The sequence below is a fragment of the Mytilus galloprovincialis genome, chromosome 2 (genome assembly GCF_965363235.1).
Source record: "Mytilus galloprovincialis chromosome 2, xbMytGall1.hap1.1, whole genome shotgun sequence".
NCBI classification, from domain to species: domain Eukaryota; kingdom Metazoa; phylum Mollusca; class Bivalvia; order Mytilida; family Mytilidae; genus Mytilus; species Mytilus galloprovincialis.
The window spans coordinates 105,148,445-105,174,035 of record NC_134839.1 but is presented as its reverse complement, the minus strand read 5'-3'; the positions used below and the strand labels follow the sequence as shown (position 1 = coordinate 105,174,035).

The 25,591-nt window shown below is 31.2% G+C and overlaps 1 protein-coding gene across 1 annotated transcript; it reads left to right on the top strand.

Annotated features, from left to right (window-relative positions):
• Positions 1–3,055: 3,055 nt before the first annotated feature.
• On the top strand, positions 3,056–24,183 carry LOC143065238 (uncharacterized). The gene is made up of 3 exons (XM_076238689.1): positions 3,056–3,290; positions 20,372–20,638; positions 21,294–24,183. The coding sequence occupies exons 1-3, from the start codon at positions 3,224–3,226 to the stop codon at positions 21,668–21,670; spliced, it is 711 nt and encodes a 236-aa protein (XP_076094804.1). The 5' UTR covers positions 3,056–3,223; the 3' UTR covers positions 21,671–24,183.
• The last annotated feature ends 1,408 nt before the right edge of the window (positions 24,184–25,591 follow it).

The window sequence follows — 25,591 nt, the reverse complement described above, 5'->3', positions numbered from 1 at the left end:
GTTCAAGAATTGGAAGAACATTATTTTTCACCGGTCACTCGTTTCTTATGACTTTAATTTATACAGTACAACTGTAAAAACATTAAAACTTGTATGTGGATGAAATACTAGAAACTTGAAATATGCCATCAACAGTCTAAATCTAATTTATACACTAGAAATGTAAAATCATTAAAACTTGTATGTTCTCTCTAAATATGAATGAAATACTTGCAACTGGACAATACGCAATCATCAGTCAAAAGATTATAGATACAGTACAAAATTAAATTTGCAATTACGGTAAATAACAACCGGTGTGGATCTCATAATAATCATATTGATAAAATGAACCAGTGCTAGTAAAAATACATTTTTATTGTACCATTCTTGTCTGGTGTCTGTTTATATGAAATCAGAAATATATTATATCATCTTTAACAGTGTGAAATGTGCCTCGTCTAGGACACTCATCTATTTGTATTACTACACCTCTTCTCCGGAAACCGCTACTAAAATATTAGTTCCTTTTTTCATAGCAGGATTGTTTTTTGTAATCAACGATATCTCCTTTATTGTAATATTTGTAGCTGGTCATATCGTCCATGCAGGGAGTTTGTACTAAACAATTCCACAGGATACATTTGTTCACTATCAAAGTACTGCGTAATACCAGTGTTAAAAAATGTGGACTGGCTCCCGGTATGATAATACATTTGTAGAACCTACAGATGTATCTACCGTATATGTATTGTTAACATGATGTCGTTCAAATAATGCATGAAATATTTGGCACTGGACGTTATGTTTTTGATCGTGTGAGCTTTGAAAATATCAGAACTGTGGAAAAAATGGAAGTACATTTTGCTGAAAGATCGCCGTCGGATTAATATAAAAGACATTACCGGAGTTTATAATAAACAAATAATTTACACAATAAACGATTAATTCAACTGCACTATATTTTTTGTATGTTCGCTCTAAATGAACATGAAATAGTTGCAACTGGACAATAAGAAATTTCAGTCAAAATTTAATTCATATATGATACAGATTAAATTTCATTTATGATCAACAATATATAAAAACTGGCAGTGAACAAACTAATGCTAATAAATGGCTACCTCATCAACTGTTTTCCTCTTTATAGAATTGCCGTTAACGTTATCGATTTCATTTAGGACATACATGTATTAGCGCTAAAAGACGTGAGACGTTATGGCGTATAACAATGGACACGTTTTGGTGAGTAACATTATCGGACACGTTTGGGGAAAAATTGAATATTACGGACACGTTTGGGGAAAATAGACACGTTTGGGGGAATCGGACACGTTTGGGGGGAAGGACACGTTTGGGAGTGTTACATATATATCATAACAGGTATTCTCATGACGGGTTTTGTAATCAATAAATTAGAACATAACTAATCCGTATTGGTACCACCAAAACTGGTAAATGCCTTGTGGAATAGTTCTCATTAATTTAACAAATATAGGCACCACCAAGATGGGTAAATAACAGAAGAGCTTTCCATATTATTAGTATATTGACTGAGGATTGACACCGAGAAAGCCATAGCATGTAACACTTTATTATATACTTAAAACAGATGCTTTCCTGTTGGGGATTGATATAGCATTAAGAACCGTGACTGGTCACGGCGATATCATCACGGATGGGTAATACAGTGTGGTAATAATTGATTGCCTTACAAATAAAAGTTACTTGTATGAACAACATTTTTTATTTTGTTTTATATTTCAGTTCAATTGTCTTCTGTCTCCCTTTTTTGTCCAAATTGAAAAAGGCTAGTTACGTCATATGATTCAGTGAACCACCAATGAGATTATGGTATACTTAAACTCACTAATAACCAAACAAAACACGTATGGTACAGCGTATTCAGATAACTTAATTTAAGTTTAAGACTTTAATTCTCTTATTTTTAAATTACTGTCGGTAAATAAACCTCCACATTTTGACAAATTGCAGTCATTTTTTTACAACTTTATTTCAAATTTATCTAAAATTTACTTTCCATTTTTCAAAAATGTACATAACATTGACGTGACTGCAACCACGTGTGTATTTGAATAATCGAAAGAAAGAAAAAAAAACGTTACCCAATGGAACATCTTCATTTAAGATTTAGGAAAATTAACAACAGGAAAAGAAAAGAAATGGAATGGACAAGTTAACTGATTCAATCCTCACAAAGTTATATTATTTTATTTTCAAAATATAAAACGTTGAAACATTTCAAAATTTTGTATCATGCTATCTTAAATTAGCATTGAGTAATTTTTCGAAAAATCAGGTAGGAAATTTATACAGCATGTCTATCGAAACGAAATAATAAAGCGACTATGATTACTTATGTAAGGAGTGAGTGTTAAATTATTAAGCAAGCATGCTTTGGTGTATAATGACAGCACTATTAATTAAAAATGTTATATTTTCCGCCTTTTTAAATAAGTTTGTACAAAAGATAAAGAATGCCAACAACACCGTTTATCTTTCAACACATTTGAAGCACATGATAAATGGCATCAGTTATGATGTATATATGCTTTCAAAATCGATTTCCATTAAATCAAAAGATACTAACTGCATTAATGTTTCGCTTTATTGGAAAAATGTCTATCAAACAACAAAATTTTGATTAATAAAGAATAATTTTATTCATCAAATCTTTATTGAAACTGTGTACTTCTAGTATCGCACTATCCCGTGATGAATTGGAAAATTATTACTGCGTTTCTCAAAATTGTTGCTATCACACAAACTGCCAAAAGATAAAATAATTGATGAATTTGAAATAAAAATTTGATTGTGTTCCCATAACAACGAATAAAAAATGATTTATTTATTTCCCAAATGATCGTTTCTGTTCGTTGACATATTATGTCAAATTAGCGTTTCATCTGTCAATATTGGAAAAGAATATACATATTTTCCTCGTCTCGTTTAATATGTAAACATAACCACTCGAGAGTTATAAACACACGACCAATCAGCGCGCCGGAAACCGGGTTGTCGTCTGTCGATTAAAGACCTCCCAGTTCAAATTACACGGCGCTCCGTCAGTCAGAAAAAAACATAACACTTTAATAACCGAATGAACACACAAAAACAACACGTTGTCAGTCGTAACAAAGAGAGTGTTTTGCATTAATATTTCTTGTGGATAAATGTAAAATCTTATGAACATTGGATTTTTTAATTGGATTTATTTACCGCCATGATTTGGTGGCTAAAAATCTTAATTTGTACCTGTATTCATAGTATACTATTTTCCTTAATTACAGGTAAGTTACGATAAATTAGATGTTTGATTCACGTTAAAGAGTTCAGTTTGCTCGCATCACCACTTCTCGATGAAGCACGTTGCCAAGTAGAATATTGCGTTTCCACCACATGTCAAATTTTGTTGATATATTTTACCAGAAAGCTTTTAACATCATTCCCATAAGATTTTTTTAAGCAGTGCTTTACTTGCTTAAGTTAAATAGAGAATAAAATATGTGGTTTGTGTATTTTTGTATTAAGTATATTATATCTCAATGATAAAGAGCTTTTAACGTTATTTCCTTCGTGGTGATATTGGAATTTTTATAAACAGGAAGGGGAAATATTTTCACTGTCGCCTAAATTGTTTTAAAATTGTTAAACCTTTTTTTTAAATGGTTTTAAAATTGTTAGCCTTTTAGTTCTCTCATATTTATATCAAGTATAAGACGTGATTTATCTAAATATGTATTAAAGTAACCATTAAAATATAGGTATCCATGAACATTCTAGTTGAAAATTTTTCATATATCTTAATTAAAATTCTTATGATAAGACACCAGTAAAGAGATTTCCTAAAAGACGTTCTGTCAGAAGTTATTGAAATAGATAACAAGCAGAGCCAAGCCCTTAAGCAAAAGCATCGTACAACTATGCTATGTAATGAATGTGTATTTATTTGCAATAAAATATTAAACTTATTAGAATATATCCTGATACTTTGATCGTGGTAATGTGGGCTGAATTAAGTTAATGAGGTTTAGACGCCAGTAAGCTAATCTAATTTACCTATACATTAGAGAAAACAAATGCTGCCGTCGTCAGCCGCAATCATAAAGAAAAAATTACACGATTTGTCATAAAACGGAACATAAAAAATAGAAATGAAAGTGCATAAATCCTTTGAAATTCTCATAACTTTAAACAAGCTTTCACCATTTATTAACACTACAGTTTTTTATTTTTTGTATTTCGGTATACAATTAAAGGGAAACTTGATTCTCAGTATAAAATATATCACAAGTTTTGAACAATTCACTGTTTTTAGAGTTGGTGTTTGTAATCTTTCCAATATTTAAAACAAAATTATCCCTGATATATATATAGACAAGAGCTGTGCATTTTATATGTATTGTTTATATGGGTTCTCTTTTAATATTGAGTTTACCATGCATGCACCAACTGTGTGATACTCCTTAGGCTATATTATTAGAAGTGTTGTTCATATATAGAGAAAGTCATGTTTTTGAGATACTTTTGTAACAAATCACAAGTTAATTTATACAGATGTAATTATTTAAATATGAATTTATCAGTAAAACCTGACGTCTGAAATCCAGGTCAGTTCACGTTCAGAAACATATATCAAAAATTTAAAAAAAAGAGCATGAAATGTATTGTGGAAACAGAATTGACTAACATTCTGTATAGAAGATACATTTTGGGAATATGTATATTCAACTCAAGTGCCATAACACAAACCAGTGTGTAATGTCTTTTCCCTTTCAAGAACATGAGCAATAACCCATTCTCGAAAATGTTCCCAACCAGTATGTAATGTCTTTCCCCTTTCTAGAACATAAGCAATAACCCATTCTCGATATAATATACTTAATGTTCCCAACCAGTGTGTAATGTCGTTCCCCTTTCTAGAACATGTGTAATAACCCATTCTCGATATAATATACTTAATGTTCCCAACCAGTGTGTAATGTCTTTCCCGTTTCTAGAACATGAGCAATAACCCATTCTCGATAAAATATACTTAATGTTCCCAACCAGTGTGTAATGTCGTTCCCCTTTCTAGAACATGTGCAATAACCCATTCTCGATATAATATACTTAATGTTCCCAACCAGTGTGTAATGTCTTTCCTGTTTCTAGAACATGAGCAATAACCCATTCTCGATAAAATATACTTAATGTTCCCAACCAGTGTGTAATGTCTTTCCCCTTTCTAGAACATGAGCAATAACCGATTCTCGATAAAATATACTTAATGTTCCCAACCAGTGTGTAATGTCTTTCCCGTTTCTATAACATGAGCAATAACCCATTCTCGATATAATATACTTACTACTGTGAATAAAAAGTCCCCTTCTTTTTATTTGGCCATCTAATCCATGCTCTATATTATAAAATGAATGAAATGTTCCCCCCTCTTGATTTTACTAAAAAAATCATGCTCAATATTTCAAAATCGATGATATGTTTCAATCACCTCTTTTCGGTTTGTAATCTAAACCATGCTGTATGATCTAAAATGAATGAACTGGTTCCCCTCTTTTGATTTGTACATCTTAAGTATGCCCTCAATTATAAAATCGAGGTTTCTCCTCTTTATATTTGGCCCTCTAAACCATCATTACTCTCCCTTGGGATGTGGTACTATATGTATACTATACGTTTCACTAGTATTGATACATCCCCCTTTTTAAGACACAACTATCAAAGTTGAATCCACGCTCGCTTTATAGTAAAAAAATTAGGAACTTTTACAATTATTATATAAGACCTATGCTCTATGTCATATGATCCTCACTTTTTTGCCTGTTATTACATTTCTCGTTTTGTTTTAAAACAATTTTAGGGGGATAAATATATACTACATGGCTAGGTATTTGTATGGGAATATTAAATGTCAAGAAAACGACGTGTGAGCACACCTTCTAGTTTATATTTCACTACAAGACAAGGTATTCATTTCAAACAAAGAAATTCTACTTTTGTAATTTTACCTCAGAATACCTCATTTTACTTATCGTACAAATCCAGTCTACGTGGGTTTTAAAACATTAATAGTGTTTCTTGATCGCTAATCTAGTTACTAAACACAATGAAACACGCTAGCTCGGTTCGTTGCCTCTTATTATAGATGAACTTTGCTGATAAAGTATATTTACCGTGGATTTGCACTGTAAAAACCTATTTTCGAACTCGTACCCTGTGTTCTAAGGTATTGTTACCAATCTTTCATGTCGATGCTTATTATCCGCACAGCAATTATCCAACAAATTATACAAAATCGTTCTCCATTTATATTTTTTTTTAAATGTCTGTGTAAGAGGGTCATATTCGTAATCAGACATCAATTTGAGATATTTTGATATTTTCTTTTTAATGTGACTAAATTAAAACATCTACATAACATTATACGAGTCATTAAAGTTGTAAATCAAAACATATGAAAAAGAAATGTAAAAGTATTAAAACATACGTCACATGATAGTAAAATAAAGTTGTAATGTTCCTTTAAGCTTCTGATTGATGGCGCTATTTTGATCTCTAGTTCTTAACACCTGTCGATATTTTGAAAAATTACAACTAAATGTAAAATCTAAATGTCGATACATTTTTGTTTGATACATTTTTTTTTTTATATTATTCTACATTTTCATACTGAAAACCATTACTTTCTATGTTAAATTTAATATAGAGATGGTATTGTACCATATATAAAGTAGCTCAATTATGTTCTGCCTTTTATTTTTAAAGATAAACCAAGCATATACATATTTTGCTAATGTATCTTTTCTAATAATGGACTGATATAAAAGAAGTTATTTGACCTCTTTCGTTTTACTCCGTTTGTGCAAGTACAAAGTCACATGTCATAAGAAGGTATAAAGCTAATACATGGTCTGTTTCCAAGAGATGGTCGTCAGATATCATGTCACTATTTCTATTCACAATCTTATCAAAACCTTTTAACATTTAATTTGTAAGTGTCATTATAATATTTGGTAGTCATTTATCATTTTAACTACTTTTCCTTTTCTGAGGCTAAATGTTCCCTTTTTGACCTGGATTATTTATTAGATTGATATACATTTTTAAAATCTACAAGAAAACATTAAAGTAAGATAGACTGTCTATAATTCTCAAATTACTAGTTAAATGTTGACTTTATATTAAAGTGATGTTATAATCCCTTTATCCAGTCTTTCATCCCCGCTTGTATGTATTGAAATTTAAACTGCGATGTCAATAGCAGGGCGGATCAATGCGTTTAAAACGTTTACCTTACTAGAAAAACAAACATTTAGTTAGGCATACAGATTTGTAAAGCTCTGCACAGCAGTTGGTCGAATTTAAGTCTATAAAAGGCTACATTAAAAAATAATAAGCTTTTTCACAGTGGTGAAATATTTATCTTGATCCCATATGGTTTTAAAAAAGGCGAACAACCTGTCGATTTCGCCGTATTGCAGATTGGTCAATATACTGGCTCAGTATTTACCAAATTTACTACAGTATATGAAGTATTTATACAAGAGATAGTATCCCTAATACAAAAAGAAAGAGCACATAGCATATTTGTAAATAATAAAGATTTAACAAAATGAAGTGAACAAACATGTTTATACATATATAGTCACATGAGCTCTGACAATATTACACATTTGAAAGAATCTATCCTATCACTTAGCTTGCTCTTAACATTAATGTGCTTTTAATTATAAGAAAGTTATGTTCACTCTGTCTCGAAGTAGAGAGGAAATGCTTGTTTGTGTACTTAAAATATTCATTGATGTTGGAGGGGTAATAGAGGGCAATAAATACGCCATCGTACTGGGTAAAATACTCGAGAAAAGTCAATTTGTATTTGTTTGAATTGAGGCAATAAAGTATGAAGCACACATTGTGTTTGCTTTCCTGTGACCATCATAGTAGTATAACACGATATATTGTGAAACAACAACACATTTAAGCTTTTGGCAACTATAAATTATACGATCACCTCAAGGTTATTGTGTACTTTAAAACAAAGGACGGTGTTTGGTAGGAATGCAATGGTAAATATTTTTAAGGTTCTATGTTTCCATTTACTTTTGATAATTTGGTATAAATTCTGTTTTATCCTACATACAACTGTTATATAAAGAATTATAAGATATAAACACATGATCGATTTTTACCAGAGGGAGAAAGAAAGTGTTCATTTATCAAAATATGACAAATATTTCGAGCATTAGCTTAAAATATTTGCACTTTTTTTTATAGTCAAGTGAACACAGTTTATGTTTTTGAATATTGGAAGGTGTTGTATTTATTTTTTCAACTCCTTCATGATCGACGGACACATGCTAGTATACCGTCATTGGTATCGTAGCGCCACTTTACCGCAAGTTATATATGATTGTTCACAGACCTGAGAGTCCACACTTGTTTCACATAGGCACTTGTCTCTGAAAAAAAAATATCATTTATTAATGTTTATAGTATTTTTTTCAGAGACAAGTGCCTGTGGGGCAGATTAAGAATTAGAACACATCACGTTTTGTGTACTTTATTTTCTCCATGGAACTAGTGCACTTCTATATACTTTGTTTATGCTACTTACCATAACTTAATAACTAAAATATTTGTTTTGGCATGGCGATTTGTCATTCTATCAACGATACCTTTCGTTCTGCCATAATCAACTTACATTGTTAGTTTATATAAACATGATAGAGATGCAAACTGGATGCCATGCATTGCGATTTGTCTAACAGGATCTTTATATTTCAACAACATAAGCAGAACATCATGTTAATCCACAGTAGCAGGAAGGGCTACCAGTAACATCTTGAAAGAAATGTGTAATATCATAGACATAGTTGTATAAAAAAATTACATGTAACCTTGCTTAGTTATTTCACTCTCGACTCGTGTATTCAGGGTATTAAATATAGAGGAAAATAATTAGACATTACATTTTTCAAGTTCAGTTACAACGTAACGACTTGCTTTTAGCTTTGCCGGAAGATGTATAAATTATCATTACGCTAGGTCAGCATTACATATGTTTTCCTCTTTATTGTCAGCAACCGAGAAAAGAAAAAAAAAACAAAAGAAAGGCATGCATCTGAGTTTCCCCATTTGTACGATCAGTGATTTAAAATATACTCTTTATTGCAACTTAAAAAGTGTATCCATTTCATATTTCATTTGATGACGATTTGCTAAAATGTAAACTGTTTCTAACCTCTAAACCAGATTTTTTTTTATGACAAGTGCACATAGTACCCTCTTCGAGTAAAAATAAAGTTACATAATTGTGTGTCTATCCTGTGCCATGCGACTAGAAATTGGAATTCGCACACGATCCATTGTTTTAATTTAAAAAATAATGAACGTAAAGCATACAACAATCCAATTCAATTATTTATTTTTGTTTTCCCAGACATAATGAATTCCCGTCTGAAGTAACATGACTAACGGTTGACATCAAATATATGCGTGTAACTGTATGACAAGTATAACCTTTTCATTCTGTAATGTTCTTGTTCCTCAATCTTTGGGTTTCTTTGTTGTGTTTTGTCTATACATTTTTATGCCCAACCTAAGATAGTAGAGGGGCATTATGTTTTCTGGTCTGTGCCTCCGTTCGTTCGTTCGTCGTTCGTCCGTCCGTGCGTCCGTTCGCTTCAGGTTAAAGTTTTTGGTCAAGGTAGTTTTTAAAGAAGTTGAAGTCCAATCAACTTGAACCTAAGTACACATGTTCCCCATGATATGTTTTTTTTAAATTTTAATGCCAAATTATAGTTTTGACCCCAATTTCATTGTCCACTGAACATAGACAATGATAGTGCGAAGTTCAGGTTAAAGTTTTTGGTCAAGGTAGTTTTTGATGAAGTTAAAGTTACATCAACTTGAAACTTAGTACACATGTTTCCTATGATATGATCTTTCTAATTTTAATTCCAAATTAAAGTTTTTACCCCAATTTCACGGTCCACTGAACATAGAAAATGATAGTACGGGCATCCGTGTACTATGGACACATTCTTGTTTGTCTTTTCCTAGTTTTTCTAAAGTTTTCTTGCTATGGCATTGTCAGTTTTGTCAGTTTTGCATTGTGAATTAGAATATCCAGTTGGTGGCCTATCACATATACCCTCATGTTGATGTGAAATTACAATTTCTTTTCCCTTCTACCCACTAGACGTTAAGCAATTGCTGCAAAAAACAATCAACCAATCAGATTAAACCGATGAGGTCACCAGACTAAGAAAACACCGAGTGGTCTGTGGTGGTAGACACAGTGCGGCTGATGATGTCGATGATGTCTCAATAAGTCAAGTTATAATCCTGCTGATGGAAAGATAAAAACATACAATATATGTGTTTGCGTGAGGCTGCAGATTAATTTCAAGTGACGTTGTATTTTGATTTTAGACCCCTTTGTGGTTATGATACACAACTACATCGACAGTTACTTAACAGTTATATAACCTTCCTAACACCTTGATCGAGATAGATAAAGAGTTTGATTTAATATTAAGCTATAATTCCACATTTATTCTGGGTTTCTTCACACGTTTGACACTACAGGTCAACTCAACACAACAACATAAATACTGATAACACTTTTGGTACACCTTAAACGACATCTGTCATAAATTTACCTGCCTTTCAGGTGGCGTCCTGTCGATTTACATGTGTACAAGATACACAATCACGACAGTGGCATTTTTAAAACTCCAAAACTCAGCACGAACTTTCCCAAAAACCAGATCAGTTTTGAAGTTTCATAAACTCTGTGAAGATTTTGTTTGACTTTGCATTTCTGTGTTGCGAAGTTGATCGACTTGATAAAACACGGAATGCAATCTTAATAAGAAACTTGTTTTAACTTTTCTTATGATTTTAAACTCTTATCTACTTTTTATCATGTTATGCAAGAGTTCAGTGAAGAAGCTATTATTAAGATAAAGTTTAAATAGGAAATGATCATGCATTATTGTCTTCATTCAAGAAGTTGTACTTTGTTTAACTGGAAGGCAGTCGGGATGGCAGTGTAATTTGCCTTGTCTTAAAATTAAAATTGACGTTAATGAGTAATGGCATTAATAGTGCATACTAGTTTTTTTGTATTCCATTCAAAGCAAAATCTTCAAATTAAAACTATTGAACAGACAAAAACATGAATAATCCGTTAAGTGCAATTTGCTTTTTAATCCGTTTGCATTATTGTTGCAAATGAAGAATGTTATATCAGGGGCGGATGCAGGAATTTTCGAAAGGGGGGGGGGGGGTGCTAACCCAGGGCACCCAGGGCAAAGGGGGGGGGGGTGCAAAACATATGTCCCGATACAAATGCATTGATCGGCAAAAATAAAGGGGGGGTGCGCACCCCCGGACCCCCCCCCCTGGATCCGCCACTGTTATATATAACGGAAGCTTGGTTTGGAAACTGCTTTTAATTCATTTTTGTTCCTTTGACCTCATATATTATTGCTTCACTTCTTATGAATGAGTCCGTAAGTCACTTGCCGTAAGTTGCATTTCTAAGACTTACAACGTCGGGATGTATTCTGTGTTTTACGTACCTATAACGTTTATGTCTAATTATAATCCACACTGGTGTCAAGAGACTCACCAAAAACGAATTCAAAAGCACTACTTAACACAGCCTTGTTTTACGTTCATTATCTTCTCTCGGTTAACAGTTCAAAGTCAAGTATGATAATGATTGTGTCACGCAGAAGTTTTACATTTATTTGTCTCAGTAATGATAATATTCCCACATTGTCATATATTTGCTTCGATATAGTATCTAGATTTTCTTTGGTTTCAGACTAATTGTCTCCATGTTCAAAGCCATAATAATACTTTTAGACACTTAGCCATGGTTTTATAAGTCATATTGACTATTATGGTAACGTAGATTGACAATCCAGACGAATCACAGACTTTTTATTAGGGTAAAACAAAAAAGTTGTTTGGATCTATTCTCTACATTTGAGATTAGATAGAGCATAAAACGAAACAGTGTCTGACGAGCGATGATGAATTATTAATAGTAAAACACTTTTAGTCCGAGACAGAAATCTTGCTAGTCCTTTGTCTGGGAGAACCAAATCTTTATCCAGTATGTTTATCATCTTTAATAAATTCAGATTTCTCAGCAAAACAGTTAGTTTATAGAAGCAGTCAAGTATTGCTGTCAAAGTGATTTAAATAAAGCGAAATTCGCCATGTTTACGGAACTATTGCATTCTGAGACTGGACTGCAACTTCATATATATAGATATATAGATAGATAAAGGTTTCGAATAACATGCAATTATTTTCCAGACTGGAACATAACTGAGAACCCTACCCACTTTAATTTCAATACCCGGCTAAAACGTTTTACAGAATGGTCTCGTATCCTTAAATCTCAAAATGCCATTTTCTGTTCTCACCAGGTTGCCATAATGTAAAACAAATCGAAGACATACAAGCATTAATCTTTCCATAACATAAAGATACAATATTTTATTATCCTCATTCAACTTGTAAACATGCTATGATAAAAAAAAGTTTGAAGCCAACATTGGGTTATAAAGATAAGAAAGATTTTGTTGAGAAGGGTAATATTAAAACACAGTCTGTGGCGTGCACTCGTGAAACCATGCTTCCCGTGTTGATTTAGATACTGTAAAAGCGTGACACTTTCCTGTCATAAATATCAATTTGAGAAAAAAAGGACATAACTTTTTTTATATTCTCTCATATAAAAGTTTGTATACGAATATTTTTTTTAATGAATTTTATTCTTAAACAGTGATGTAATATAAAACAGAAGGATCACCAGAGTCTGCAACAAACAAATATGTCTACCTCTGAAATCTATAGAAACTTTTCGCTTGTGTTGATTGTTCTGTTTTCTGTTATGTCGTATACAACACCAATCGTGTCACGTCTGTTGTTTTCGTCTTCTTTTTTTGCTGTCTGAATTGTTTGATTTTCGATATTTTTTCATGTAAGCGCATGGGACTTAAACGGGAATCTTTAACCTCACCAATGTATACATATACTCGCCTCTACTGCTTGAACCCGCACATTTTCACTGTCTTTCCTGCTTAACCCCACTCGCCTGTCCCTATCTTGTTAGGAGTCGTCTTTAGTCATTTCTTTATGTTTAGTGCTTGAGGGAATTTTGTAAGATGACAGGTCTTTGTTAGTCTCACTAATGTTTAAACTCTTGACTATTTTGAGTATAACATATTGTAAAGACATTTTTTTCTCTGATTGAAAGCTATATTTGGAAGTAAACTTTTAGATGTGCTATAGGTTTGTTTTCGTTAGGTGCGTTCTGTCTTGTTTACGAATCCCTCCAGTTTCTTTAAATTATATAAAGCCAGACGAAACTGCAAAAATCATCAGAAATCACATTATGAACTATCGAAGTAATATCAATTTTATAAAAAAAAAAAAAAATGCCACCACTAGAATGAAAAGAGAAACAAACAACCCTAAATCGACCGGTCATTAGGTGTCGAAAAGTTGCATTGCACGGTCCCATGTTGTCAAGGGTTGCTGTTGAAGATGAAATTTTAAGTGAACGATTGAGTGGATAAATTGTGGGTAGCCGACATTATAATTTAATATGTCAATTGATATCTCGATAGTTCATCAGAGTTTGACCTTGTATATATATATGCATGTAAGTCAAATGTAGTCTAGAGAGTAGGATGTCCATGTTGGAATACAAGTAAAATAGCGATAAACTTTACTTTTGAAATTGAAGAATTGAAGAATTAAAATCAAATGCTTTGATCACTCTGTATATTAAAGTAATTCTAAACATAAGTTGCAGAGATCTCTTTTTGAAAGTACATATCTATGTATAATCAATAAGTAAATAATATTGCATATGACAGATTGATGATTCATTACACGGTGTGGAGTTAAAAGTAGCCAAAGGGGACTTTACACTTGGGCAAATATCATAAAGTACAAAAGTAACAGAAGGCGAGAAAAGGTGAACATTTGCAATGTTTCTGATGTTAAAAGGATTTAAAAATATCTCGTGGTTAATAGCATAGAACAATCTTTAAAATGTAGAAATTATGATTAAGTATTTTCCTCCTGGTAACTGGTGTTTCTTTTAATATTATTTAATGAAATAGAGATATGTATCATTTCTTACAAGGATAAGGGCGAATGTCTTTTGATTCACTGTACAGATAGGTATGAGCGCAAACATATACAATGTTTAAAGTGTTATAAATAGCTATCCTATAGATCATCTTAGTCGTTTATACGTGTTGCACTTTCTTTATTTTACTTTCTAAATTATGATTAAAAATCCAACCATATACACGTTTGACATTTTATAAAGATGCATATAGAACAACTTTTCGAGGTGGCCCTTTTTACATAAAGAGGTAAATGCAATTTCACTGATTGCTTCTTACACCAGGCCCATTTCTAAAAAGTTATCAAAATTAAGTTTCATAACTTCGCGTGTATACTTTGATATTCAATCTCATGCATTATTTCAAGACAGAAGAACAAATCGTAAACACTTAAAGATAGCTCACTGAAAACAAGTCTTTTTACAGATATTGACAACTGTTTGGTCTTTATGAAAACAAATGTACAAAGGGACATTCTTAACAAAAACCAAAATTTTGTTGACAGTAAAGTTATGTATTACCTTTTAGATACACACCAATTCATTTTGGTTTCCTTTGATGCAACAAGTTTGAAAAAAAAAAATAGCAATTTTGTGAAACATGTTTTAAACCGCAAGATGTATTACAGTAAATCGTAACTGCATGTTTATTAGTTCTTCTAAATAATAACTTAATGCTTTTATAAATTTACTTTTATTTCATTGGTTGTTTTGTATCACCAAAACTTGATGAAAACATCCTTTTTTGTTTGGATCAGAAAAGTCCAAGTGTTTTATTTTTGTTCATCCTTTTAACTTCTCCAAAGAAGCAAAAGACTATAAGAATTCTCAAAAAAAAAGTTCATAAACCTTGGGGTCATTAATCTATTTTGTGTAAAAGAATTTGACTAAGCCTAAATTGTTCAGGTCGTGAACTATCCACGAAAGGATTGTCACTGGACATCATAAGCAAAACCGTCAACCAATATATCTTCCTTTAAAAGAATTCACTCACTTTTGTGGAAAAGTATTGAAACAAAATTCATAATACTTAATAAAAATGTAATAGTTTTAATTAATTATACACCAAATATATTTTTTTGTCAAATTTGACGATATTAAAATATACTTATATATATACAATGAAAAAAATAAATATAAAATGAAAAAAACCTTTCTTTTCAGATCTTGTCTTCGTAATTAATAAGTATTAAATCTGAAATTTGAGACTTGTATAATTTGTCGTATCTGTTAATGTTTTGTGAAACCTGACTACTATACGTGGCTGTGATGTAGTGCACATCCTTGTTAACAGTAATTTTGAATTAATTAAATGAAAGCCTTGTGAAATAAGAACGCTTCATCCTCCATAATAACCAACATTTTTACATAACGACGTGATTCCACTAATGAAGTAATTATGGTCTATAGTCAGTCTGTCTTCTGTGAAAAGGGTTAGAGAATAATCACTGATAACCATTCACCCCAAACACATTCTGGCGACTACACATGCAGCTGTCGTGTCAAGTAGGATACTAATTTCGTCTGAAAATTTAAAAAGTACCTCCAAATTCCATTTACTACAATGAAAGTATAGAATTTTCTATTATATTCGCAAAATCAATTTGTCATAACTTGTAAAAAAAATATTGTAATTTCCTATAATTTCGAAACAACGGAGTAATTTTCATTTCAATATAAGTTCATTACTTACTATAGAAATTTGATATTAATTTTAAAATGGATCATTTTACATTTAAGTCTATTTAATTTCCTCCTACTTCAAATCAACATTTTAAAAGTTAAATCGATGGTAAGAACTGATAAAATTGTTATTTGGCGATTTAGCGAATTAATGCGTCTCCCAGACCAGATTCAAGCGCCAACTAGATTATGTCATTGAAGATTAAAAAGTTTATTCTTTTTGGAGACCAAAGGTGAAATGTACGGGTGGTTGTTAGATAGATGATATACATAATTTCTATTTAAATGTTGATAATTACATTTTTTTTACATATAATAATGTATTAGATATATATGACGAGATCTGTATCCTAACAAATAGTATGTCAAATTTTCAAATAAAAATATGGAACAACAAATTGTCAGCAGACTGAAATTCTATCAATCCGATACACTATAAAGCGATCAAATATTTCCTTAAAGTAAATTAGCATTTCATTTTATTTAAGGATTGTGCAGGTACGCATACATATTTTAAATGCAAAAACTCAAAAAATCTTAAAGTGTATGTGTCTGTTTATTCTCAAAACAAAAAGGCAAAAAGCAGAAAATGTATTTTTCAGTGGGCATTTGGAGCAAAAAATAGTCAGTTTAATTTGATATTTACGTGAGGCTACATTGTATATATACAAATGCATTAAAATATCCAAACTCAAAGTAAATGTCTTGTTTAAATGTACAAATTGTTTGACAGATAATTTTATTGCATTTTCAAACCAGTTAAATGGCTTGGAACCGGCAAGTTTACAGTCTTAATTTAGTTGTTAATACTGTATGCATCAAATGGTAAAGCAATGGTTCTTACAATTATCTTTAAAAAAATCAACATGAAATATCGAAGACTATTAAAAACACATTTATTTAAGATAAATCATAAAGATAATTTTTTCATTTTTTCATTTTTAAACACGTGGTACGTAATTTAAATTGCACTCAGTTTTAATTTAACGACGCAATGTAATTTGTTTCAATGAAATTATCAAAATTGTATCGGAATACCGGATATACAGAGCCTCAAAATGGTGTTTTTTTCAGTTTAATTGATACAAAATAAGTTTGAAATGTTCGTTCACATTCTTATTCGTTGCAAACGATATACATATATATAATTACTCTACATATATCAAACAAACAATTATTTTTAAATGTAAGATATTTTGATGTATACATTAAATTGTCTATGAGAAAAGAAATATAAATTTTGAAACACAGTTTATAAATACAAGCATACACACTTTCAAGCAAATACACACACTCTTAGTCTTCTATGACACTTCAATCTCAGACTTCAATGCATTACAACACTTTTATGAGCACGTGATCTTCCGGACGTGCATTACATATATCAATATTACATGTAAACTAATGCGGCACATGAACTCCCGGACGTGCATTGCATATATCAATATTATATGTAAACTAATGACAGCTTTATGTTAACAAAAAAATTTAAACGGTATTCTTTATTACAAAGATGGTGCCTAATATCTAACTGTAAAAATAAAAAGCAATCTTAATAGTTCTTTTGTAAATTTAGATTCCTAAGAACTGTTTTCATTATCTTTAACATGCTTTATATTGCATTTTTGTAAACTAAGAAATTACTTCCCAAAAAAGAAATGAAAAAGAGTCTTTGATAACACTTTTTTTATTTAACTTTACTTTCCAAAATTTTGTTTGTTATTCACCAAAAAATGTTGAATGGTTAGTTTAAGGGTGTGATTCATGGGCGGAAAAATGCACGAAAAATTATCAAGTTAATTGAAATTTATTATATTTCAAATTATAAATAATGCACATATGTAAGTAATTATCATAAAGTACTAGTAGATAAAAAGCTAATTTATCAATAAATCTTCACCTATTACATAACAAGTGCATGCAGAAACAATAAATAATTTCTGAATTTTAGTGATAACATGAAGTTATTTTTGCAAGAGTTAAAAGAAATAATGCATAGATTTTCTGAACACTTTTCATCTTTATTATATATCCGCTAGAGTGCAACTCAATAAGATACTTCTGTTATATTAAGAACATATTCGTTGCCTCCATTTTGTTTTTAACATGCTAAGTCTGAGGCACTTTGTATAGCGCTGTTTTCCTTTTGAACCTCAATGAGACGCCCAGTAAATGTCGAAGGAGGACATTTTTAAAAACTTGTGTATGATATCTATCCTTAAATCTATTCCTGTTGTCAGTGTAAGACGTTTGACCGCGACACGAGTGGTCATTTATTGTCTTTAATAAAATTAGCCTTTTTGCCAATGTCCACTGAACAGTGACAGCGAGGTTAAGCTATGAATCACTGGTGAATTTGACAAGCAGACGAGAATACTTACAATAGCAGCACTTACTTTTAATGTTGTTCGGTTTACTGACCAGATTTTGTCTACTGATAATATGTATGAAAAAAGTGTTAGTCTGTAAAACAATTCAGGGACGGATATAGGGTCAGAGGAAGAAGTGATGGTATTGTCAAAAATGGTTAAAATATTTTTTTTTACAATTTTAATAACATTTTTTTCGATCAACGTTCGGCTTCGAACCCCTCCCATTTTTTCTTAAAAGAGGGACGAAAGATACCAGAGGGACAGTCAAACTCATAGATTGAAAATAAACTGACAACGCCATGGCTAAAAAATAAAAAGACAAACAGACAAATAATAGTACAGAAGACACAACATAGAAAACTAAAGACCAAGCAACACGAACCTCACCAGACACTTAGGGTGATCTCTGACACTGCAATTTCTTCCATAATTACTAAGTCATATCATGACCTAAGTCATATCATGACATCAAACATAATGTCAACTTTTTGTTTTATGCGCATACATTAAATATCTGAAGTTGTTTTTATCTATATATTCATAAATAAGCATAGGGCGTGATTGCTCCCTCTTTTATAAATTCTTGTACCGAGGTATGTACAACAATGTGATATGATCTGTGTCATTTTGCTTGCAAGTGAAGCAGGAACACATGATCTGTATGTTAATCAAACTGTAAGACAATGGAATTGGGGAAAAATACGAATTACTCTATACAATTTTAATAAATTTTAATTTTAACTTAAAATATAGTTTAAATGTTCAATCGGATCCCCGATTCACATGATATATGGTTAGATATCAGAAAGTAACGTAAAATGCGCAGTGACGAACATTTGCCAACAAAATTGTCTTGTTGCTTTATATATTGATCCTTATGAATATATACTCGTCTTAAAACGGTAAATAGATTTTTCCTCCACCTTGTCATTCAGCTCCAAACCTCGCACGCATTGCAGTTTTCCGAAGGTTTTGTTATTCAACAATCAATCTAGTAGTAACGTGATCTGGCATCTGTTTATCATTGACAAAGCAATGATTACAATATAAGTACACGTTTTGTTGCATGCAATGTAGTGATTAATTTTGTCAAATTGATTGTAACTCGACTAAGAGGCACGATTAGGTATCATTGTTTATGTTAGAACTAAATTCGGTCAAATAAAATACATTGATTTTTATGCCGGTAACTCATTTCAAAGAATAGTGGTTCCTTTGTATTGTTTATGGTGTTGTCGGGTACTTGAACGATCAGCATTATATATTTCCACCTATTACGCTTTTTTCAAAATGTAACTAATAACACATGAAGTAATATTTCTGTGAATAACGGTACCCTTACATTAATGTTAAATGTTTAATTCGGAAGACTTGATTGACTGATTTTCAAAATTACGCTACTGCAGATTGTTAAAATATACTGAGTATTTTTTTTTTTTCATTTCGATTTTGATGTAAAAAATAATACAGAACATCTAACATATATCATTTGATGTGTTATGCTATTGTACCCTTTGGGATATTATGATGAATATTAGACATCACCAACACTGTAAAGAGCGAAACAAAAAAGCAACTTCTTGCTAAGAAAGGATATTTTCCTCCTTTAAGTATTGAACATTGATGGTCTCGTCAATACATGTAAAGCATATGTCTGAATCAAAACTGTAAATGTGTTTTTCAGTTGAAAAACCATCAGAAAAATAAAGTTTCTTCATTATTTCTGTAGTATTATACTACACTATTACCCTTAATCCGCTTCGTGGCGTTAATTCAAAACACCATTTGATACAAGTGAAATAAAACGCCAAACTTGATTCGGTTTTATAAACATCTGAATATGAATTCGTTTTAAAAATACCTTAATACAAAACTTAGTGTTAATGATGTGAGCATAGACTGTTATACAAGTGAGAGGTTTATCTTGCTATCAAACCATGTTTAGTCCACCATTTTCGACATGAGGCAATGCCTGTACCATGTTAGGAATATGACAGTTGTTTCTCATTCGTTTGATGGGTTTAAGCTTTGATTTTGTCATTTGATAATGGACTTTCCGTTTTGATTTTCCTGGGAGTTCGATATTTATGTTATTTTATACATGTGCTGCTTCAAATGCAATTGCTTTATTAAATGCCAATTTAATTTACAGGTTTAGAATGTGAATGTTCAACGTATGAATGTTTGTCGGAGAGAAGGAGAACATGTACAGCTAGTCATTCGTGTTATAGTCAGATTACCAACGATATTGTAGAGAGAGGGTGCATAGATAGAAAAACACCATTACTATGTGAAAATCAACGGCCAAACAAGAAGAAGATAGCTAAATTAATGGCTGGTTGGCCTGTATTACATTGTTGTCGTGACAAAGACTTTTGTAATAAAGGTGTTGTACCAACGGCACCTCCCCAAAATAAAGGTTCGTAAGATTTACATCGTCTGTTAAAATTATACAAACACTAGTAAACGTTTAATTATACAATAATATTGCAGATAAATGACTTGAATGAAAATATGAATTCATCAAGTTAAAAAAAAGTTTAGCTTTCTGAAAAGCTTTGGAATTATTCGCTGCATGTGGTTGTTTAAGTGTGTGTTATCTATCTCCTTTGTGCAACTAAAATGGAACATTAGGATTGATAGACGGGGCTTTCTTTTGGATCTTAAAATTCTTATATGTATAGTTTCATTCGAGATATACCATTTGAAAATTTGTAATATGTCATTCGACAGGACTAACGGTGTTGTTTAACATGAGCTTCTGTTTGTAATGTTTCCCGACTTTAAATAAAATTTTCTATTCTATTTTAACCTGATGACATGCATTCATTCACTTTACTATTGATGACAGCAGGGGCGATACATCTACGTCTTCTTCTACCACTAAGTGACCACCGTCATAAGGTTGGCTATCCTCTCAGTTTTAAATGCGCTTGAATACTTAACAAATCCAAAATGATTTACAATAGGAATAAAAATAATATTGGAAAACCACATATTTTACAGTTGATCCGATATTATAAATAAATCAATTAGAACAAAACAGTTATAAAGGACACATTTTCTGTTTTCAGATCTTCCAGTTTTGACATCAGAAGAAGATAAAAACGATTATATGGATGAACATCCAATAGAGACAATAACAGAAAAGACAAACTGTCCTCAGTCCGTTTTAAATTCCGGAAACGGAAGCTCTGGGATGATAAATCCTATCTACATTGCCGTACCAGTTGCAGGACTGTGTGTACTTCTAGCCCTCATTATATTTGCGATGTATCTTTTACGGCGGAGAGGGGATTATTATGAAAGATATCCTTATCCTCCAGTAGTGACAATTCCACGTCATCATGTTAGTTGCAAAGACTCAAAATGTGCGCCATCATGTAAACTGAACCGATGTACAGACAGTGAACGATCTTCTTCTGGAAGTGAAACTAAATTATTTTTATAAATCTATTTCTTCTTCGTTCTTTCCATTTATCAAAAACTTCTGTAAAATGATAGACGACAAAACATTAACTGCACTTGATATATATAACTCACTATTAATGCAAGTCCTTTACAATACATATAAGTATAATTTATCTTCAATTTTGATAACTTGCGTTTCATTGACATAGTCCATACATATTATTATACAAATTGTTCACACCGTGGTCACGTGACCGTGGTACTGAACGGCCAAGTATCTGTAAAACACGTAGATAAAAAAATGAAGACCAATTTTCAGGGATGCATATATCCTATCATGTTTATAATTCTGGTATATACAGATATTTATGTTTAAATGATTTTTTGATAAATGGCATTGAAAGAGCGAATATTATTTATATACATAGACCCGTGTGTGTGTTTGTTTGTGGGAAAAGTAGCATAAATGACAAATTATATATCATTGGAATATGTGAATCGATTTGTATGGGATAACTTTTGGGTCTATTGTTGCAGAGGTTTATGTTTGTGTGTGTGTGTATGGGTAAATGAGACAAACAGTTTACAAACATATGCGAGTGCGTTGTACATGTGCAAGATAAGTGCTAGATTTGATTGAAATGTTATTGAAAGTTAAATGCTGTGATAAATCTACATGTTTTTAAATGATAAGGAATAGCGTTTGGTGCATCTTAATAATCAATACAGTTGGTGAGATAAATAATAAAAGTGAAATATGATATAATTTCCATTCTAATAGGTATATGGGGAATAGCTGATGTTCCATTAAGCAGCATGTGTTGTCTTACTTTGGACACTTCTGCTATTGTTATGTAATATATACACTAGTACTGTTTTTGCATACTAAATTTTAGTTGACAAGACATTAAACAACCTTAAAACGTTGCCAACAGTCCCATTAAAGCAGAGAATGAAGTCAACTTCAAGAAGGATAAAACCGAAAATACAGAGTTGTTGAAAAAATTAACAATAAAACTCAATACTGTTTTTGCCAAAAACAAATCAGCTTTTGTATATTTAGATAACTCTTTGGACCAAAATTATCATGCTTAATGAAACTTCAAATTTTAAAAAGGCAGCGCTTTTGTCACTCATTATAAAATACAATTTATAATCTCAGGGTTTTATATGTCTCACTTCCACTGGACGGAAGTAACTATTAGTCATCATTGCGCATGATTCATTTGTGAATCTGTATAGCACATTTTCACATTATTGTCATTAATTTACAGAGTTATTTAAAAAGATAAAATATAGTTTGCACATTCATGATTTTATGTTGTTTTAAGTTAAATCATTTTTAGTGTTCGAATGTTTGTATATTTCACCAATATCAATTGTAAATGAAGTTTAGATTTAACCATTTAATGATATGAATTTAACAATATTTGAAATGTATGACCATTAATTCATTTTATTATTTAATTTTGGCGTTTTTTTTAATACTATTTTCAGACGATCAGTTTTCAACTTATTTAGACATGTCACAAGATGGCCATCGTGGGTTCAGTCAAATCATAAATATACACTTGAAGAAATTATCAAATAAAGCTTAAGAATCTTTTTGTTGAGTGGGAGTTTTACCTTTATGGTTGTTCATTAGGTAAAACAAGACATGTTTTACAAATCGCAAATGTGATCGTTCTTGAAGCTTACATTTTTCTTTTATGCGTTTAGCTGAACCTTGATGTACAATCTTGATGTTAATGTCAAGATATAAAGTTGATATAAATTTTGTAGTCTACTGACATTTTTTTTTTAATATTTCAAACTAATTTTCTTTAAAAACGCCAAGTATTTAAAATGGATTTTTTTTATAATTAAATAGAAACTAATATGCATTTCAATACAATGAAGCAATGGCTTTTAAGCAAATTTCTAATAATTTTGAGAAAATCATGTGAAAAAATCCATTTCAACATTTTAACCACACCTCTAGTTTTCGTAGTACAAAAAATAGGATCAATTCATTATTGTGTAATCGACGATTTTATCGCTTCTAGAAAAACATTTCATAGTAATGCTCACCAACTTTCCAATAGAACGAGTGAATATGCTCTGTTACCGACTTAAACATTTATATTTAATAAGTTTTATTAAAAAAACAATATGAGCAAAATAATCAAACCATTTGTATTCACCAATATTTATTTTCTTTTTCAAACGATCTCAATTCGTCTTCAACCTCAGTGCGGAACTTTCATTAAATTCTCTCACCACAAAACAAACGACTAATTTCGTGTAAATTCTCTGCGATGAAAAGTAAATATTAATGCATTTATGCATTACATTTATTTGAAAGTTATCTAAAATCATGTTACTACATCTAGAAAGTGTAAATAGAAACACTTAAATAATAAATTTAGCTATTTAAATGTGCCATTTATTCATCTATATTTTGCCGGTATTTTGCAATCATTGTTTTCTGTTGTATTTTGTTGTTTAAAATGTATATTAAAAGAGATGGGATAGTGGGGATTTTTTTATAAATAAAATGAATTCTTAAATAAATCTTTTTTGTATTATTTATTCCATTTTAAAAACATTACATGAAGCAAATTACATCTGTACCAAAGACATTTTACTATACTTAAACCTTACTTTATTGATACCTGATCTGATTCCAAAACAAATACACGTATCATCAAAATTCATGACGTATTGATCAACAATATATTTATGGAGTTTGTGGGGGGAAATATTTCAACAGACAATCGGTATTCCAATGTGTACTAATTGCGCACATCTTCTATGTCTACTGATCGACTTATTTTTATATTCATATGAAGCAGAACTCATATAATATAATTCTTCTCAACAATCAGAAAATATCATCTTGCCAAGTTCTTTATTTTCACTTCCAGATGTATATATATGATGTCCTGTCACTCAATAATCCCATTTCAGTGAGTGCTTGCATCTTAAAAATCCAACTGAACTTCAGATTAAGGATACTACCGAAACTGGAAGGTCTCTTTTCATATATTGTTCTTATCCACGATATTGAAACAAATGGAATAATTCAAACTAAAATCTGAATAGAGTACTAGCAGTATTTAAACAATCAAGAATTATAAATTGTCAACATCGAACGTGACCTCAATTTTGACAGACATATATAGCATTTGGTTTCTGGTTGATACTAGTAGCTGTTTCATTGTAAATCATATGATATGATATCTTCTTATTTTTATACAATAAATTGCATAGAAACGACATGAAGTGTCAATAACTGCCAACCAAACAAGGACCATAAAGTCTAAACGTCAAAAATAAATAAAAAAGATCGAATTTGATTTCGGAATCCCATTTCGTTATCAGAAATAACATATACAACATTGAATGCATTGATGAAAATGGTCAGTTGGTAATAGCATGGAAGCAACTTCAGCAGACGACACGTCAGCTCGCCATGCAACCCCACGCCAACAGCCGGCTTTCCGTCATAAACACCGAATAAAAACTGGCAAAAAAATTAGCTTAAATTAATTATCTTTATCAAAAACAATCAGTATCATAAATTGTATAACACAAGTACTGAGTTGAGAGGGAGATATGACAGATTGCCAGCCCTTGCTACACATTGGTTGACAATGGGTTTTTTTTGCAATCTGCTTTTAAGGTAATTTTCAAAATGTAGCATGTTTTACAATGTGTATAGTTGAAGAGTGTTATCATATTCATATGAAGCAACATTACCTTTGATAACTAATTAAACAAAACTTCTAAAAAACAGTAAAACTACAAAAATACTGTACTCCGAGGAAAATTCACAAAGGAAAGTTTCACATCAAAAGCTCAAACACATCAAACGAATGGATAACAACTGTCATATTCTGACTTGGTAAAGGCATTTTCTTATGTAGAAAATGGTTGACTAAACCTAGTTTTATAGCTAGCTGAACCTCTCACTTGTATG

What these genes read in the sequence shown, in the direction of transcription:
- LOC143065238 (XM_076238689.1), top strand. Translation starts at nt 3,224, where the DNA reads ATGATTTGGTGGCTAAAAATCTTAATTTGTACCTGTATTCATAGTATA. An exon ending in ACTATTTTCCTTAATTACAG is followed by an intron (nt 3,291 to 20,371) that starts GTAAGTTACGAT and finishes TTTAATTTACAG; the next exon opens with GTTTAGAATGTGAATGTTCA. An exon ending in GGCACCTCCCCAAAATAAAG is followed by an intron (nt 20,639 to 21,293) that starts GTTCGTAAGATT and finishes TTCTGTTTTCAG; the next exon opens with ATCTTCCAGTTTTGACATCA.